This window comes from Scatophagus argus, chromosome 22, assembly GCF_020382885.2.
Source record: "Scatophagus argus isolate fScaArg1 chromosome 22, fScaArg1.pri, whole genome shotgun sequence".
Classification (NCBI taxonomy): Eukaryota; Metazoa; Chordata; class Actinopteri; family Scatophagidae; genus Scatophagus; species Scatophagus argus.
The window spans coordinates 2,647,282-2,666,618 of NC_058514.1; the positions used below are offsets into that span (position 1 = coordinate 2,647,282).

At 43.8% G+C, this 19,337-nt stretch overlaps 1 protein-coding gene across 8 annotated transcripts in view; it reads left to right on the forward strand.

Annotated features, from left to right (window-relative positions):
* The window catches only part of sfmbt2 (Scm like with four mbt domains 2), a 44,556-nt gene extending 25,551 nt beyond the window's left edge, over positions 1–19,005 (forward strand). For 7 of the 8 annotated variants that reach the window (XM_046379696.1, XM_046379697.1, XM_046379693.1 and 4 more), the window contains 16 exons: positions 2,183–2,271; positions 2,993–3,242; positions 4,328–4,425; positions 5,550–5,651; positions 6,860–7,090; positions 7,885–8,011; positions 8,187–8,300; positions 8,402–8,444; positions 9,381–9,448; positions 12,153–12,292; positions 12,703–12,812; positions 15,188–15,363; positions 15,521–15,690; positions 16,514–16,831; positions 17,139–17,258; positions 17,958–19,005. In XM_046379696.1, the coding sequence (XP_046235652.1) occupies positions 2,183–2,271; positions 2,993–3,242; positions 4,328–4,425; positions 5,550–5,651; positions 6,860–7,090; positions 7,885–8,011; positions 8,187–8,300; positions 8,402–8,444; positions 9,381–9,448; positions 12,153–12,292; positions 12,703–12,812; positions 15,188–15,363; positions 15,521–15,690; positions 16,514–16,831; positions 17,139–17,258; positions 17,958–18,098 (2,297 nt within the window). In that variant the 3' untranslated portion in view covers positions 18,099–19,005. The remainder of the gene's footprint in view (positions 1–2,182; positions 2,272–2,992; positions 3,243–4,327; positions 4,426–5,549; positions 5,652–6,859; positions 7,091–7,884; positions 8,012–8,186; positions 8,301–8,401; positions 8,445–9,380; positions 9,449–12,152; positions 12,293–12,702; positions 12,813–15,187; positions 15,364–15,520; positions 15,691–16,513; positions 16,832–17,138; positions 17,259–17,957) is intronic. The other variant, XM_046379700.1, reaches the window with a different exon arrangement.
* Positions 19,006–19,337: the final 332 nt, after the last annotated feature.

Genomic DNA, 19,337 nt, shown 5'->3' on the forward strand with positions numbered 1-19,337 from the left:
ACACAAATTAGGATAATTAACTTATCTCCTAATTCTGACTCCCCATCTCATAATCTGTTAGAAAAATATTCTGTGACCTGATCGGGTTATTTCTGCTGCAAACATTTTTAACACACTTAATCGTATGCTTCATGTTGTCGGCTGTGAGATTCTCATGATTATGAGAGCTCGTCTCATGATTGTGAGACAGTAATTAATTCCCCGAGAGAGGCTGGGGGTGTTCTGCACACCCAAACATTCGCCATATGAAATATTTTGGATGCTGTGCCCCCCACCGCCTCTCGCACATTTCTCAGACGGTGACAAGCACGTCATCTGAAGCGTACTTTGAAACAAAAGCAACTGAGTGAAAACAGCTGGATTGTGAGCAGCGATAAAGTGTCGCAGCCAAAAAAAACAACAACAACAAAAAAACCTTTTAGACATCTCAGCTGATGTGCTTGTCATGATTTCATGACTGGACATTATTTCAAGTGTGTGCAGTGACAGAAAACAGAAACGTCTCGGAAACGCAAACAGGATCGGGAAGGTAATCAAATAAAACCGGACAAAGGAGAGTTTCTCCAACTTCCAACTGAGCCAAACAACCTAAATCCAGAAGCTGGTTTTCCTTATCAGCAGTGGCATGTTTGAGGGTATGAACTGCACTTCGCTTTCACTTCAGCTTGATGCTAATCGTGGCTGCAGGCGATGGCAGCTCACACACAGCACGCTGCAGCCATTCTGTGACTGTGACTCATTTGGCAACGTTTCAGTGACTCCAACAAGTGTTTCAGTTTGTGGAGGGTTTTTGTGCATGTGTGTGTGTAAGTGAGTAACAGGAAAAACATGCAGGACACTGAAGGCCACTCAGCATCTTCCGTGAATTCCTTGGAATGTAAGCTATGTGTTTTTGGGAGGAGGATAAACAGAAGGCTGCTATCAGGAGCAAAGAGCAAATGAAAAGACACACAGACGCAGGAATTGTACAACAGGAAGCAGACAAAAAGCACAAAGCATGAAGACCGAGCTCTGGCCCACCTGGCGTGTGTGTGTGTGTGTGTGTGTGTGTGTTGGAGGGGGGGGATTCGTGGGGATAATGTGGCCACAAATAAAGGCATGAATTACATATGCAGTAAAAGTAGTAGTGGTACTGCAGTGTAGAAATACCCTGTGACAAGTAAAAGTCTTGCATCAGTGTTTACTGAAGTGTAAAAGTATTAGCATCTAAATAAACTCAGAACACTAAAAGTAGAAGTACTCATTCTGCAGAATGGCATGTTTTACTTATCACATACTTTACTGCTGAAGCGGAGAAGGTGCTTTATATTGTGTATCTGCTGGCTAATTTCTCCTCAGGGATCAATAAAATTTGATCTGACCATAACATTTCATCATGATTTATCAGTTGACTTGCTGTGTACGATTAAAGTCAATCTGCAAAGTCAAACAAACGTAGGGGAGTACAAAGTACAATACTTTCACAAATTAGCAGAAAATGGAAATACCAAAGTGAAGAACAAGTATGGCAATCACTTTCCACCACTTCCTGCTTGCCGTTTAACCATCTAAGATGTTTTTTGTTGTGAGATGCACTTCGGCCCCTGACGTTTACTTTTGGCCCAGTCGCCTTTTGAGATCTGAAATCCTGAATGAAACCTGTTTCTGTTCCTGCCTATCATCTCACTCATCTGCACAGAAAAAAGCCACCACTGCCTTAAAAACATACATAAAAAATAAGCTGTCATCAAGAAAATTTATTTCTGTTTTGACCACTTACACATTTTTGTCTTTTCTTGTTGCACAGACCTGCCAGGTGTGATGTCTTTTCTTAATCTTCCGATCTCAGCGGAGTGTTAATGTTTGCAGTGTGAATGAAGCATAACACTGAATAAATGTAATTTTTCCTCACGTTGTGTGCACACAAGTGATCAAATTCATAATTAAAATGTTTCACATCTGCAGAAATCTGCATCTGCCTTAAAAAAAACTCCGCATTTGTGTCTGAACAGGGACGTTCGGTCCGACAGCCGTGTGTTGGTGTTTGTATATGCATGCACTTACTCGTGCATGCTGTTCTCTGGCGGCCGCGCCGACATGTGCAGCGTGGTGACGACACGACACGGCGGCGTGCTCGCGTTTCACACGTCCATCGTTTGTGTGGTTCTCAGTTCGCGGTTCTGTGCTTTGTGTCCCTCTGCAGCCATCAAGGAGAAGTACAGCGACTGGACAGAGTTCCTCGTCCGGGACCTGACGGGCTCCAGGACGGCGCCGGCCAACCTGCTGGAGGGGGTGAGTGTTTTCACAGTGAGGGGGGCATCAGTTACCAGGTTAGGGTTTCTTCTGGTTCACATGATCGCCGACAGAAGATGAGGAGTAAATTCCACCAGCCTGATCATCAGTTAATACAAAAGCGTGGACACTTTTTGTGCTTTTTAGCCTCTTGTTGCAGAGGCCTGTCAGAAAACAGAGGAGGGACTTCTTATTTTCCTTATAGCAGATATTTTGAGCCTTAAATTACAAAAAGAGAAGTGGAAAGATGACAGGAAGTGAGGACAGAGAGACCAAGTTAGCGCTCATCAAACAGAGTGGGAGTCAGATGAGAAGATGGATGCCACTCTCACGTCTGGACGGTTAACGTCCAATATGTAAAACACAGACACGAAAGCTGCATCTGTTTTCAGACAAACCAAATGATAACAAAGTAATAACGTCTTTGCGCTTGAGCAAATAAATTTGAAATGTTTTCTAGCACTAGTTGCCTCCTGCGAGACGTTCAGGGCTGCAGCCTGCAGAACAGTGAACTGGAAAGACTTTGAGGTCGAACTAGAAGAAACAGCAAACTAGAAAAGTTAGCAGCTTTCTTTTTCATCCAGGATGTGCAACTTCCACTTCCTCTTTTGTGACCTTTTATCACACTTTAAGAGTTAGTAGTTCACAAGCTCTGGGTTTGAAGTGAAATTTACAAAACTCTGTGTGTGTGTGTGTGTGTGTGTGTGTGTGTGTGTGTCAGCCTCTGAGAGGTAAGAACACAGTGGATCTGATCGTCGAGGGCTCGGTGTTGGAGCTTCAGGACATCTCGGACCCGTTCCTCTACTGGCCGGTCCGAGTCGCCCAGAACGTGGGAGGCAGGCTCCGTCTACGCTACGCCGGCCTCTCTGACGACCAGCAGGCTCACGACACCTGGCTGTTCTACCTGGATGTCAGGCTCCGCCCCCTCGGCTGGGCTCTGGAGAACCATCTCACCTTAGAGCCGCCCACAGGTGACAATCCAGTCTAACATGCTCGCACCTTTTCATTAACTATCAGCCTGAAGCTCCTGTGGCAACAAGGAGGATCTTTGAAGCTCCCAAAACTTAATTACAGCGTGTATGTGGGAAACTTAATGATATTTAATGAGCTTTTTTTTTTTTTTTTTTTTTATCTTATTTAGCCCCATTAGTGATTTATTTCAAATGTTGGCCAGACTTCATGACGAGATGTCGGAAGTCGGATCCAGCTGCTGTGGTGTCTTTGAAGGACAATGCCAATATTCTTTGACTAGAACTGCTCTGAAGTGGTGTTATTAACCAGAACTTCAAATCGGATGTTTATTTTTATTGTCAGTTAATTTCATAATTGTTGCATTTTTTTTTAAGCTGCGGAACAGTTTGGTCCATAAATATCAGAAAAATCCACAACAGTAATTTCCCAGATTCAGCGTGGTGTCTTCAGATTGCATTTTTGCAGTCAGAAATCAAAAATATCAAATTTTATTGAGTCCCACCTTTGTTTTTATTTACAATTTACTATAGTACAGTGTCCCAAGACTGAAAAAACTGCACATAATCTCATACAGAAGTGAAATGTTTGGCATATTCACTTTAAAGAGATGACTTTCATTCATTTTTTGTTGTTCTTGCCTTGAAAAAGGGTGTTCTCAATAGATTTATACGCTCTTGCCAACACGTCTGGTTTGTGTACAAAGTGATGTACAAAACAGGATGCAACGGTGCAGTTAGCGGGTTAGATGTGGAACGCTGGGACAACCAGATCAGATATAATCAGATGTAATATCAAACACGAGCGATTCTTTGTAAGTGAAAGAGTCTTCGGTGGATGTAAAGGGAATATCGTGAGTTAATGCAGATTAAAGCACAGTAATGTGAATGATCAAAATCCTCACCAACCAAATTATTTTCAATCCCTAACAAAAGTTTACAGAATCTGCTGAGTGTTAAAAGCAGAAATTCCCATCACGCCAGCACTTAATACCTGACCTTATGTACGTTAATAAAGTTAAATAAAGGCATTAATAAAGGCGTCAGTGGAACCTAAAACTGTGACTGTAAAACTCATCATCTCTCAGCACTGCGGGCTCTGAAGAGCGCCCCCGACTGGCAGCAGGCGCTGGAGGACGCGCAACTCGACGGACAGAAGAGCCCGCTGCCGCTCGAGGTGTTCAAGGTGAGTCACACACGTTTCCACTCCCCACACAGTGTGTGTGTGTGTGTGTGTGTGTGTGTGTTGGCACAGAGCCAGACTGCAGGACAACCTGAGTGAGATGAGCTGTTTTTGTTGACTGCTTTGTCTGCGGCTGATGCATAAAAATGGGCTAATAAATGCTAATGCGATACTTTTATATTTTCCTAATGATGTTCTTAACGTTCCTTGAAAGAAATTGTGAATTTGTGAAATTGTACCAATTATGGGTGAAGCAGGAATGTCCTTGAAAGGAGAGCTCAATTTAAACCCTACTATAAATATTCATTTATTAGTAATTCATGTGAAATTTGAGGCTCCCTGCACTCTGTGTTGAGTTGTTGTCACATTTCTGCATGTTCAGCTAACCTGCTGTGCGCCAACAGACCCAAGGTTACACTAGAAATTAAAACTGGAACCAATCAAACAGTCCCATAATTAATTACCAAGTTATATTAAGGAAACTTGCGAGGAAACATGGACGTGTAGAAAATAAAGGATAGGATAAATATGATTAAACTGAAGAGGACGAAGACTTTAGCAGTCAACGGTGATCTATTAACTAAAGTAGCTGAATCTTTCAAATCCAATCCAAATTCATTCATTTGTGACTAAACTACGGTCCAACCAACCAAAAGACTTGATTAAGTAGAACTTCCTCACCTTCAGAGTTAGGAAAATCAGTAGTTTTTTGAATTCCTGTCACAATCCTGCAAGTTTCCTGAGACAAAAGTCTCGTACAGGACGCGTTTACGTTTCCACTTAGTTTGAAATGAAGAGGAGAAGAAGCGGGCCGTTGGCATCACGTGGCTGATCAAACAAAGCAGTTACACAAACTGAAACTCAGCAACAGGCTAAACAAAGCCACAAGAGGAGACCCAGAAAAGTGAAAGCCACATTAACATTTATTTTTGGCCTGATGATCACCAGAAGACACTTCATTCACTGCTAACGCGGGAATAACAACCCTGCACCATCCATTACGTGATCACCCAGCAGGGTCTGCGTGACCCACATTGTCTTGTACGTGTGTGTGTGTGTGTGTGTGTGTGTGTGTGTTCCCAAAAGTGGAGCCCATCTGTCTAAAAGTCTTGACTTTACTGTGTCAGGACCACGTGGACCTGCCTAAGCACTCCTTCAAGACCGGGATGAAGCTGGAGATGGTTTCTCCATGGGAGGAGCTCCAGATCTGCCCCGTTTCTGTCACCAAGGTGAGTCACTATGAAAGCTAAAAAAAAATGATATCAAGCAGACTCCACCCCCCGAGCGTTCCTCAGCCGCCTTGGTTAACGTGAGCAGATTTTTCTCACGTTTTGGCCGAGAACGTAGCCTTGACCCACAGCGTTTTGGATCCTGTGGTGTTTGACCTCAGAGTGTCCCAGTGAGGCTGGAAAGTCTCATCGATTATTTGACTTCTTTGTCTTTTCTGTGTCCTTTAAGATCTTGGGACAGTTGGAAAGAAGTGTTTTCACTTTAACATGTTATCCTTTGGGGTTTCTTTCTTTTTCTCTGTCTGATAATCTATAAAATCAACCAATCAATACTTTTTATTACTAAAACTACCTACACTCTGCTGTACTGATAAAGGTTTAAATATGTAGGGTTAATTGTGCTGCTGATGTTAGTACCAGTAGACTGATGTTTCAAAAGATGAGTGAGTGTGTGAGGGATTGTGTGCATTGTTTTTGTCAGGGCAACATCTGTCTGGGGCATCTGATGCTTCGATCTGTTTAGTGTTGCTTTTATTAGTTATGGTTTGACTGTTGGTTTGCAATGTAACTGTGGAGACATTTCATTTCCTCTCTGGGACCACAATGTACATCATATCGTATCAAATCATTAAACATTAAACAACATTAAAAGGAAAATACTAAAAAAAGAAAAAAAGAAAAAAAATTAGACCCAAAAAAAGGGTTTGAATTTAACAGAAAAAAAATTATCCTCTATTATTATCCTCTGATTCTATCTGATTCTAAGAGAAGAAAGAAAATCAAACCATGAAATCAGCTGATAGCTGGTTTTAATTTCTAAGCTCGTCAATGCTGCATATTTATTAATATTAAATATTCAATAATGTTTTTAATTTACCATTATTTAGTTAATGGATTTAAAAGTTAAATGATTTATGTCCCTTGTTTGCTACCGTACAAGACTTAAAGGAGCCTTTCAGCAATTTAGAGATGCACATAAATTTAAGGTGCACACAAGACACAGATTAAAAACTGATTCGTTAAAATTAATGAAGTAGACATGGAAATGCTAAAAAAAAAAACCCCACTGGGTACTAAATCTCCCATAATGCACCTCTGCAGTTTCTTTCTTACATCTGTAGTCTCCAAACTTGAGTAAATGCCCCTATGAGAACAAAGAAAGAAACAGATTCGGGTAAATGTTGATCAGACTTTTGTTTCCTCTGCAGGTCTACAATGAGATCTACTTCCAGGTAACGCAGGATGATCTCTGTGCTGACGCTAAGCCGCGCTGCATGCTGTGTCACGCCAACTCGCCGGGCATCCTGCCCGTGCAGTGGTGTATGAAGAACGGCGTGGGTCTGGAGCGGCCCCGGGGCTACGAGGGCCAGGACTTCGACTGGGCCGACTACCTGAAGCACAGCGGGACGGAGGCGGCTCCCGACGCCTGCTTCCCTGATGTAAGACTGAGGGAAAGTCCCGACGAGGACAAGCTCATTATTTATTGACATTAATTCTCACTGAGCGTGAAGCACCTGTGGATGGTTTTTGACCTCCCGCGTCAGGGGGGGCAGTAATGAGCCCATTTCACTTCGGTGCTTCAGAATGAGCCGATGAAGACTATGAGGTTGAGGTTGGGAGTCCACAGAGATGAGCTTTATGGTTTATGCAAAACGTTTTCTAACACCATGCTGTGGTTTTACACGAGAAAAAGGCCTCAGGGACGAGGACTAACCCAGTTTAGTTTCCCACCTGTGATACAGAGCAGAGCACACCTGTTTCCAAGACGGCTCTCACAATGTCAGCACTAATACGACCAGGCAGAACAGTAAGAAAGCACCTGAAACATGTCGAGCACGAGTGCAGGGCAGAGGGTTTATGTAATCATTAGTTTTCTATTTCCGTCACATTTAGTTCCTTTTTTCTACTGTTCTTTAAGGTCAGCCACCTGCATTCAGAACGGGGCAGCGATGAACAAATGTTATCACTGTTGTTGAGTTTTACTGGTCTGTTAGAATGTTACCAATAATGCAAACCAAACGGGGCTACAATTCACCGGCGAATTCTCATACAGACTCACACAGATTGCGACCGAGTTTTTATTCGACCACGCTGGCTCAGTAACATGAAGAGCCTGCAAGGCGAACATTCAGGGTTAAATAAATCAGAGTGTTTAGCAGTCTGAGTCCAGCTTCAGGTAGACTGTTGTCCTAATTGTGAAATAAACTCTACCTCTGTGTGTGTGTGTGTACAGACATGGCAGAACAGAGGCTTTGTCAAGGACATGTGGCTGGAGGCAGTGAACCCTCACCGGCCAGCAGAGGTGTGTGTGGCTCAGATCACACAGGTCAGAGGACGCCTGCTGTGGCTCCGACTGGAAGGTACAAAAGTGTGTGTGTGTGTGTGTGTGTGTGAAGGATTAAGTGTCAGGGGATTCCTGCTGTGTCTCTGAATGAAGGTAAAAAAAAAACTGTTTGAGTGTCTTGTGTGTGTGTGTGAGAGAGAGACAGCTCACTCGCCCCCCCTTCTCTCTCTCTGCTGTCTACCTGTCTCCAGGTGTGGCGAAGGCCCTGTCAGAGTGTATCGTGGATGTCGAGTCAATGGACATCTTTCCTGTCGGCTGGTGTGAAGCCAACGCTTACACTCTGACCCCACCATTCAAACCTGTCTGTATGTACACACACACACACACACACACACACACACACATATATTCACCTGGAAGTGACAGCTTAATAATGCAGACTGTTTTTTTTCGGTCTTTCCTGCAGGCCAGAAGCAGAAGAAGATTGCGGTGGTCCAGCCAGAGAAACAGTAAGAGAGTCAGATATTTACCTGTCAGAACTTATTACAGGTGCAGGCTGACTGACATGGCTTTCAGAAGACAGATGGTTGTCAGCACACGCCTTTTCTTTGACAATGAACAGAGAAAAGATTAATGGTACCTATAGAACAAAGAAGTGAAACAAAATGCTTTCCTGCAGTCAGACAATTCAAAACTCTCATTTAAAACAATTACACTGAAATTTAGTGAATGTTGAACTGTAACTGCTGTCTGCGTTTTTCTCTCTATTAGTGCGATATATTCCCCAGTTAAACGGAAAATAAAAGTTAAATATTAGCCACACCAGGCTGTCAGATGAATCAGCGCAGGCCCACAGCCTCCGTCCGCCTCCCTGCAGCTCGGTGGGGAAGGTGCTTTCATTCTCTTTGTTTCCTGTTTTTCTACCTGAGAGCCAAAAAACTCAAAACACGGTTTCTTCGGAAAACGCTCGCGGCCTTTTCTCCCTCTCTGTCACTCCAAAGCCATTAATTGAAACAGCGGCTATTTAGAGCAGAAATTGCTTTCCCGGGGCGCTGATTGATTTTGTTGACAAATGACACGTTACACCGCCGGCTGGCAAACGCAGCCCCGAGAGCGTGATGGGGCGGGTGGGGGTGTCGGAGAGCAGAAGAAATATGAGGTCTTCAGCGGCAGCACTTTGTCATCTCTCTCGTCTAACCACTAATTTCATCTCTCACCTTCAGGGGAATCCCTTTTATCAATAACCCCCACCCTCCTCCCCGTCGCTTCACCCCTCCTGCTGCTCCACATGCCTCGAAAGGCTGACAGAAACTGTAGTCGCTGTTGTGAAGATTGATCGGTTAAACAAGCGATTATTTGGTTTGCCCTGTTGTTTCCTGTCTTGATTACATCAGTTGGATAATTTCATTGATTAGTTTGACCGTATCGATTGCCTTTTCCCGCAGGTTGGCTCCGTCCCAGCCGCTGGAGACGACTCCTGTCAGCTACTGCCAGCCCGTCGCCATGGATCCAGGTAATCAAAAAGCCACGTTGCATGTGATTTAGTAATTAATGCTAACGAGCTGCCGTGATGAGGGGAACAACACTCAGACGTCGGGCGGCGATGCTCAGTATTTGTTTGGTGTTTGGAGAGTTTGATCCTGGCTTCTTTTATCTGTTAAAGTTTGGCATTGTGACGTAGCTGCACGTTCGATAAAAGGCTCCTCACGTCTTTGCTCAGACATGACAGAAGGGTCACAACAACAACGTTCAAACAACATTTGGCAAACGGTGCCCAAATGCACCGCCGAGTTAAATAGCAAGAAAGAGTGATTTTTATTTTCATGTTACCATTTCAGGCTTAATTAATACATTCTTTCTTCCCCTTATGAATTTGTCCTTCATTTTTAACAAATATAGATACTAGGTTAGTAGGTCTTGTTTTCAGCATCAGTGCTAGTGCCAAAAAGTGGATTGTTTAGTCGTCATTAACAATGTCTTTAAACATGCGCTGGCTAAAGTCAATCACACAGCGAGGCCTATAAATCGACCTGTAAACGATGAGTTCACCTCCTCCTTAGCCACTTGTAATAATAAAACATATCAGGACCTTGTTTTTTATTTTAAACCCCACCGTGAGAGGAAAACAAACCTGTCATACGCTGATTTCCTCACTGATAATGAGAAGAGTTTTCTTCTGCTTCCTGAACCAATTTTCCTTCTCTGTGCGGAGGGGATGATAATTAAGTGATAAATTCATGACGGTGCTCCCAAAAAGAGACGAGCATTTTGTTCTCTGCGCATACTTTACCTCACGGAAGTGTTACTGAAATGTTACGAGGTCCACCCAAGTAAGAAATCACGGCCAAGTGCCAGCGTGACTTTAACTTAACTTCTTACTCGCGACTCAGCTTCGCGAGACGCACATGTGAAGCCACCTGCAGCTTCATGTGCCTTTTCGGCCCTCGCCGTAACACTGTGCCGTGTGAGTGTCAGCGAGGGAAGGTGATGTTCTGAGCCGAGGAAGCTGGTGAGCGCGTTTATCGAAGAGCAGCCACAGCAAGACGCAGCTCGTGGCCTGCTGAGTCTCATTTCCTCTTTCGTGGAGGTTTGGGTTTTTTTATATATACATATGCTACAAAAATATACACTAATGAAACAACAGTGTATGCATATTGAACGGTGCCGCAGAGCGAATCCACATCTATCACTAATGCATTAGAGGGCTGAAGCATCCCTCTGTGTTTGTGTTTGGCCAGTTGTCAGCTGGAACAGGTGAAAAACACCCACCGACAGCAACACGGAGCCAGAAACCCACCATCTTCTTCTTAACCACATCAAACTGTGCTAAAGTCAGTCTTTTATTAGGAAAAATCACTTCATTTTACAACCCGAGTCTTATTTTTAGAGTTTTGTCTATTTTCTGTTACTGAAGTTAAGACAGACAGCTTTTGCATCAACCTTCGGGTTAAAGTCTAATTCACTTGTTTAGATGTGAAAATGAATGTCTCTGTTGACATTTTCACCTGTTGTAGACGTGCGTAATAACTTTGACCTTCAGTGTTTACTTCAGCGTGTCCTTTAGGCTTGTGATAAGTCTTTTTGTTTGTCCAGTGGAATATGTGGCAAAGCCGCAGTAACCGGTGGCACCGCATCCCAATAAAATATCTTAACGGCTGTGATTAAAGCCGTAGATTTAGCCCCCAAGTGAAAACACTTTTTAGGTGTTTTTATTGTTTTTCAGCAGCCAAACCAAACTAAGAAGATCAAGTGTTACGTCTGAATGTAAATAACATGTACGTCGGAGCACAAAGAGAGCAGCGGGCTCAGCCTTGTTTCCAGCAGACCCTTTGCCCTCTTTTCCCAAGTCCCCTGTTTAAAAACCACCCACATCGCTCATGTATATTCATCACCTCACCTAATCACTATTCACCCCTAGCGGTGCGGTTCCAGGTGCCGGCGGTAGTCGGGGAACGCAGGAAGGGCGGAGTGCAGCATTGTTGTGTTGACCCTAATTCATCTCTGAGTGTGTGTGGGTGTGGGTGTGTGTGTGTGTGTGGGGGGGGGGTGTTGTCACGTGAGCAGGACTACGTCACAGCCCCCTTTGACTCTGCCTTCCCTTGTGTGGTGAAGTGTTTGGACTCCCATCCCAGTGATAAACAAGAATGTAAGAAACACATGTGGTGGAAAAGGCTGGAACAAAGTGTGCACTGTTATCAGCTGCTCAGTCTGAGCTGTGGGTTTCTGTGTTTTGGGCTTTTGTGCTCTTCTGTGCTCCTCTTCTTATTGATTAGGGTGCAGTTGGTGAGATTATTTTTCTTGCCAGGTGAAATCTGATCAAACAAAACACACTCAGTCCTGATGAAGCAGATTAGCTGCTCTGTTGCACATTTAGTGATTAATATTAAATCTTCCAGAAATACTTTAAGATTTGAAACGACATTCTCAGTCAGGTTTATAGATTAAAAGAGGGAACTGATATTGCGCAACCATGTGGAACTATTTGTGATACAATGAATATGCAAATCAAAGTGCATCTTCACTGTTTCAACTGCACTGCTTTCAAAACTTGTCTCGACAGTCTTTTGTTTCTGTCATTTGTTTTACCAAATGTAGCATGACGTCATTTAAATTTACGCAGCTTTTTAGCTTTAGTGTGTGCTTGACGGAATCTGAGATTTATCACAGCAGCTCAGGACTTCAAACATATTCCTGTTTATGGTCTTTCCTTTTGCCAGGCTCAGCCAATGGCAGATACTGCTGCTCCAAGATTTTTGTCAACCACCGCTGCTTCTCAGGACCGTACCTCAACAAGGGCCGCATCGCGGAGCTGCCGCAGGCCGTCGGACCTGGGAAATGCACGCTGGTCCTGAAAGAGGTGGGCTGGTGTCAGAGGGGGTGGGGGGGGGTTACTTTTAATCAAAGAGTTACACACTTTGAAAGTGAGAGGAGGGGCGACAGAGGCTGGAAGATGGAGGATGAGACAGAAATGTCTTGTTAACCACCTGCAGTTTCCCAGCAGTGCCTTCATTTTGATGTGAGGAGCTGTCAGTCAAGTGTGTTTACACGTACACACGGCCATCGCCGCTTAGCAAAACAGCCTCTTAATTTCTCTGGAGACTGTGCTTGTGTGCACAGGGGCATGCATGTTAAGTGTGTGTGTGTGTGTGTGTGTGTGTGTGAGGCCTCGGTCTCACACACACTCGCATAATCTTGAGCATTTTTCAGTTGAAGCAGGACTTTATTAATTTTTCTTCTTTTATCTGAACCCTCTGCTTTGGCCTCCAGCTGCTGAGCATGCTGGTCAACGCCGCCTACAAGCCCGGACGAGTCCTGAAGGAGCTGCAGGAGCTGGAGGATCAGAGCTGGGACTGCCAAGAGGAGACCCTCAAAGCCAAGTGAGGAAAGCAAAATAACATGTGGAGGAGGGACAGTGTTGGCCAAAATAGGCTAGAAAAGTCACTTTGTGGTTCTGGGACCTAAAGGCAGAAACTGCTTGTCCTGGCTTTCGTTACAAAGACGGGAAAAATCGTATCTTCCTATTGGAGAATTGATTCTTACCTGTGCTTAAAACGTGCACAAGACTGCTCGTATACGTGACAACAGGCTAATAATGGTGTCAGCTTCTCCAACAGCCACCAGGGCAACCTGAGTTTTTTTTCAGGCCCCGGGTCACTTTATTCAGCCATGTGGTCAGAAAGTTACGTCCTGTGTAATGTCATAATAAATCCGACTTCTCACCCACTGCTGAAAGTCAGCAGCAGGCCTCAAAGAAGAGCCTGCTGTTTCTTTCCTCTCTCATCCCTCTGACTCCATTTTGCTCTCCTCCATTGAATTTTTTATGTTGTTTTTTTGTTGCTGCAGTGGTTTGTGTGAGGTCTGCATTTTCCTCCACCGCTGGCTGCACAGAGACAAATTATTCCACAGCTTCAGGCTGCATGCTCTGTTTTCTAATCGAAAACTGACCCACTTTTCTGGCTCTAACGAGGAGGAGTCGGCCAGTCCCAGGTTCCTAACGAGTCACCTGCGGTGGGCTGTGGACCACGGGGATGACAAGTCCACAAAGGAGTTACTCTTAATTTTCAGAGGCATTTACTGACTGTGGTGTGCAGAAGGTTCAGCACACAATCCAGTTCAATTAATCAACAACAAAAACTTTGATGTGAGCATGATGAGAGGGTTCAGTTCATTCCTTTATTTGGTTTGATCTGTTTTGTTTTGATCTGTTTGCAGCAATTTTCAAATATTGTGAAAAATTTAAGGTCCTGCTCTATTAGTGATATTGAGATTACTGTGATGCCTGCAGACACACATGATGCATTAATTGTTGAGGGAAAAAACTGAATTGAAGAGGGAAAAAAAGTTTTTTGATAAAATTTTCCATTTATTTTTAATACTCTCAGGACTGATCAGTTTATTTAAAAAAAACAAAACAAAAAAACCGCCAGATAAATGGATGGAATTTATCATTAGCTGCAGCCCTAACTTGTACTGCTGCTCACTAACTGGTGGACCTGCTGCCAGTGTTCTCTCTCTGTTTGGGTCTGTCAGATCAAATTAACTCCTGATCCATTTCAGACCAGTTCTGAGCGCCCTCGTGTCCCCTTCAGATCAGGGCTCCTCCTTCTGTTAGTGCACACTGGTTACGCAGGATTGTCCACAGCACCTCATTAAAACAATCGTCAGATGTCCGTATGGACTCTGAAAAGGTTTTGTTTGCTCTAATCGCTCCTCCTGTTCACACTGGCTTTCACTCTGAGTACAAAATGCTCCTTTTGTGTAAAAATACTTTCTGGTGTTTATCTGAAGCTAATATGAAGCTTCCAGTGTTGGTGTCTTTGTAATATAAAATTACCTCTTTGTGTTAGCTTCCCTGCGCTGCAGCTCTGCAGGGCAACACAAAGGCAGACTCGACTGTTTCTTTAGAAAACTGCTCCAGTCTCATAATAACGTCAGAAAAACTTTTGGATATGCTTTTGCACAAAAGCTGCAGAACTTGAGGAGCGTTAGGAAGTTTGAACAGGAAGATCAATTCGAGCGAGTCAAACCTGTTTTGGTGTTCACGTGTGATGCCTGACTGTTGCTTTAAGACAGACTTGAAAGATTGTCAACCTGTCCTTTAATGCTACAGTTGTAGCAAACTAATGTACATGCTTGGAGCTATCAGCTTAGCTCATATACATCTGAATCATAAGAAAAGCTATTTTCAACACTTGATGACATGTAATTTGTCATGAAATGTTTGCACTAACTCAGTTACATCTCGCAGAATTTACTTTGCTTGTTAGTTAATTTTACTTAACTTTAAAGAGGCTTAAGAGGCTCCTGGCTTTTTTTGTGTCGCGTTATTCTTTCTTAAATGAACAAAAGAATTAAAAACCTCGATTTTTGGACAAAGGTTTAAAGTCAAAAGATTGACTGAAGTGCAGGTTGAGTTCAGAAAAGCCACATTGGATTGCAGGTCACATTTGTCCTTGAACGCTGCCAGCAGATCAGCTCACCTTTCCTAACCTTAGCCATTTGACGGGAAATTGCAGATTTCACTCCGCGTCGCCCTCAGTACTGCTGGACATCCGTCATCAAACAGACCATCTGAATTCAGGCCAGCTCTCCTAAAACAGCCCACTTTCACATCATTTCAGCCCTGGCAATCACCGCTCATTGTTGAGTGCTTTGATGGATTACAGATAGTTTAATTACGCGCTGTTCTCATAAATAAAAGTGTAATCACTGGCTGACAATGTCACGACATCCCTTCCCGCTCCCTCCGCAGATACAAAGGGAAAACCTATCGCTCCACCATCCGGATAGTCCGCCTCGCAGACCAGATCCCCGACTTCTGCCGCAAGGTGTGCGTGAAGCTGCAGTGCTGCCCGAACCTCTTCAGCCCCGTCCTCGTCACCGACAAGTGCCCAGAGAACTGCTCCCTTCAGACGAAAACCAAATACAGTGAGTCCCTGTAATTAAACGCATCACTTCCTACACCACAGCTATGAAGAGGACCCAAATCAAAGCCTGCGATGCTGCAAAGCGTATAATTGCCTCTGATGAGTAGCTAAGATTTGTTTTGGGTGCATTGTTTTCCACATCTGCTTTGCGTCCGCAGCCTATTACTATGGGAAGAAGAGGAAGCTGTCCAAGCCGACGGGCGGAGAGGAGACAGCTGAGGGAGACCTGGCCAAGCCGGCGCGCCGCAGGAAGAAGAGGAAAGCTATCTTTGTGCAGAAGAAGAGACGCTCGTCCGCTGTGGACTACACTCCTGCTGGCTCACCGCAGGTTAGATAACGCTGCTCTTCTTCACTTCCTGCCTTGGCTCTTCTTTCTCTGGGAGCCTGTGTTAACAGGGGGATACTGAGTGTACAGTCACGATCCAGTGAAGAAATGCAAACATCCCACTGAAACGCGGAGTGTTTACTGGTCAGACTGGTTGGCAGCTGATTCTAGTCACCAAGAAAAATAGTAAGCAACAGACTGGAGAAGGGCCACAATAAATCACTTTGGTATCAGATTATTTTCTCGATTAATCAATTTATTGTTGGGTGTGTAAAATGCCAGTGAAGCCAGTGAATTGCCACAAACTGCAGTACCTCGAATGACCACTTGAGGCTGGCTCCAAAAGTGAGCTGTAGCCCTTGTTTGTTTTATGCATTTCTCTTTGCAATAAAAAATAAAACGGATTCAGTTAGGGACTCCAGCAGAGCTTCATGAATGCATGTAATGTATTTTCCTGAGGTAACAAACTTATGTGAACTCTGAGGACAACATGAGTCTAACTCACCTCACCTGTTTCACAGCTCAGGTATCTGCTGATACAGGCTGTGTGTGTGTGTCACCAAACATTTTCTAAAAAGATTTAGACAAAATGTTTGGGAAGCTCTGTTGATTGGGCAATAAACAGCTGATTAATGCTGAGTCACTTTTTATACCAACTGGTCAAAATATGATGTGGCAGAAGAGGTTGTTTCTCACAAAAAGGGTATTTAAAGGGGAATTCTGGTATTTTTAAATTGTGAAGCAGTGAGCAGCAACCAGCAACCTGAAGCTTAACACAACAGGTGCACCTCACCTGTCTGACGCTGGGCCTTCCCTTTTCCTTCAGGACAGTGACGAGGGAGAGGAGGATGAGGAGATGGCGCTGCAGTCGGGCAGCGAGGGCACCAGCTCGGAGCCACGCGAGGACCACACCGATGCCTCCTCGGTGGATGTGATGAGCAGTCGTCCTCGCCGGGCCGCGTCGCTGCGCAGGGCCTTGAGTGCCGGTCCCCCAACGGGCGGCCGGGAGGCCCTCGAGGGCCGCAGGAGGTCGACTCGCTCGCTGTCGGCCTACAACCAGAACAACAAGTATCAGCCACCGAAAGGACAAGACATGCAGGTGCAGACAGAGAGACAACACACTGATGGTTCAAGCCTCACAGTGGTTAGTAACGAGCATGGTGACGTTAAATCAATTAGAACTGATCACCAAACAACACAACTCCTTTCCATACAGGAGAAAAAATGTCACAAGTGTTTGATGTGTGAAATGTATTTAAGTATTTTTACTCTTGGCAAAAGCATTTGCAGTGAAGCAGGTTACATCGACACACACAGCCTGGATCAGTGCTGCGGTGGTGCTACAGCAGTCAGCCTGGATTGGCCGACTAATTGAAAGTGTTTGCGATTCTGTAATTCACAGCTTTAATTTTCCCTTTGTGTGTGTGTGTGTGTGTGTGTGTGTGTGTCAGATGGAGGAGGAGGGTCAGCTGGTGTTGGACAGAAATCCTCTGGAGTGGAGCGTAGACGAAGTGGTTCAGTTCATTAACTCTACTGACTGTTCGTCCCTGGCCAGCATCTTCCAGGAGCAGGTACACACACACACACACACACACACACACACACACACACACACACACACACAGGTAAAATACTCCTTACTGACCATAAAACGCTTCCTAAACAAGATTCTGTTCTCAACCCTGAAACAGCCTTTTGACCAAATGAGGACGAGACAAAACGTTTTTAGTTCACAAAAGTATCTTTTCCTTAACACAAAGATGTAAACATCCAAGCAGACGACTGTTCAGACCATCTCATGAATAAGTCAGTTTCTCTCATCCATTTGTTCCCCACATTGTTTTCCACTTAAAACACTCAGCCAATATTTGTACTTTACTAAGACTCACATATCAGAAGTTCACGTCAAATGAGCCTGACAACATGTTGATAAAAATCCTCTTGATTGATGGTTAGGGTTTATTGATTTCAGGGTTGTTTTAAAAAAAAAGATTTTTAATTATTAATAGTATTTTTTAATAGTAAAAAATCGCTTAAAATAGGATTGAAATGAAAATCAATAATACAAAAATTCAGGGTGCAGACGGGGTTTAATAAACATGTCAATCACGACTGTATTTAGAAGCTAATTTCTGGTATTTAGAAGCTAATTTCTTCCTTTTAACTGCTCTAAATAGTAAGTTTTGGTGAAAGAACAGTGTGAGGAAGTAAGAAAAAGTGCACATGAAGACTCGGCCAAAACTTAATGATGCGTATCTCTTCCTGTGCAGGACATCGACGGTCAGGCCCTGCTGCTGCTAACTCTGCCCACCGTGCAGGAGTGTATGGACCTGAAGCTCGGCCCCGCCATCAAACTGTGTCACCAGATAGAGCGCGTCAAGGTTGCCTTTTACCGGCAGTACGCCAACTAATCAAGGAGCAGCAAGCGACACACCGAAAACCCGGGCGATGGACAGAAATGTCGCGCACGACTAGAAAATGTTGGATTGGGCGCCTCCTGGTGGAAAACCTTGGAAGTTTTTGGCAGGTGTGGATATTCAGCTCGCGAGAGGAGCAGACATTTGAAAAACGGCTCCTTTGAAAAGGTAGAAACTGAGTCATGAGAGGAGAAGCCGAGGGTCGAGTTCTGCGATAACGTCGCTGTGACAACGCGATGCAGTACCCACGAAAACGTCCCCGCTGTCGACTCCTGCCGTATGAAACACGTCGGCGTCGACCCGTGTGCTTTATCGATCTGTGAAGAAGTTATTTTGAGAAGCTGAGGACTTTTTCTGAAGACATTTGTGTTCAATTCTTGCTTTCCGCTTCCATTTTATTATGTGATAGAGGAACATCATAACATTTAAGTTAGAACTAAGTATTTACCATCAAGAGTTTTCCCCTTTTTGTGTGACATGATTGGTTCTGACAAGTATTTAAAGTACCAAGAAGTAATATATTTGGAATATTTATTATTGTCCTAATTTATAAGGAGTAAGCTTAATCTATTTGGATGTAAAGAAAACAATTGAACAGTTATGTTCCTAACATCAACATCAACTCCTTTTCCACTGAAACAAACCTCTAAAAGTTTATTTCACAAACAGAAACCAGAACTGCATTTATTTAGATTCACACTTCACTTTGTGTTTAAAAAGGTAATAAAACTTGTTTGGGAAACCGAGTCCCATGTTAATACTCTTAAATACTCTCAGCCCAGCTGTACTCACTTCTCCTTGTTACAATCACATGGAACAATCGTGTAAGCTATTTTGTGTCCATCTATGCAAATTTGTTGCAAATATTTTTGATAAAAAAATAAATTTCTATTGATTTGTATCCGTTTATTGTGACGTTTCTTTCACGGTGTAACGGCTTGGTGTGCTCTGCTAAACAAAAAAAGTGTTCGCGGCAGAAACAGCTGGAGGATCACTGAAGTCCGAGTCCCTTCAGAAGACGCACTCGGGTCCTTTTGGATGTTATCAGTACATTTCAGCCGAAGTATCCAAAGTAAAAGCCACGATTGCTCCTCTCAGAATGTTATGCTATTTCAACAACAGTTCTTCTGTATTAACATGTCACCAGCATTAATATTAGCTGCAAGACAAACTGAATGTAGTAAAAGAAAAATCAGTACATGCTGAAAGTGACAAAAAATGAAAGTGCTCAAA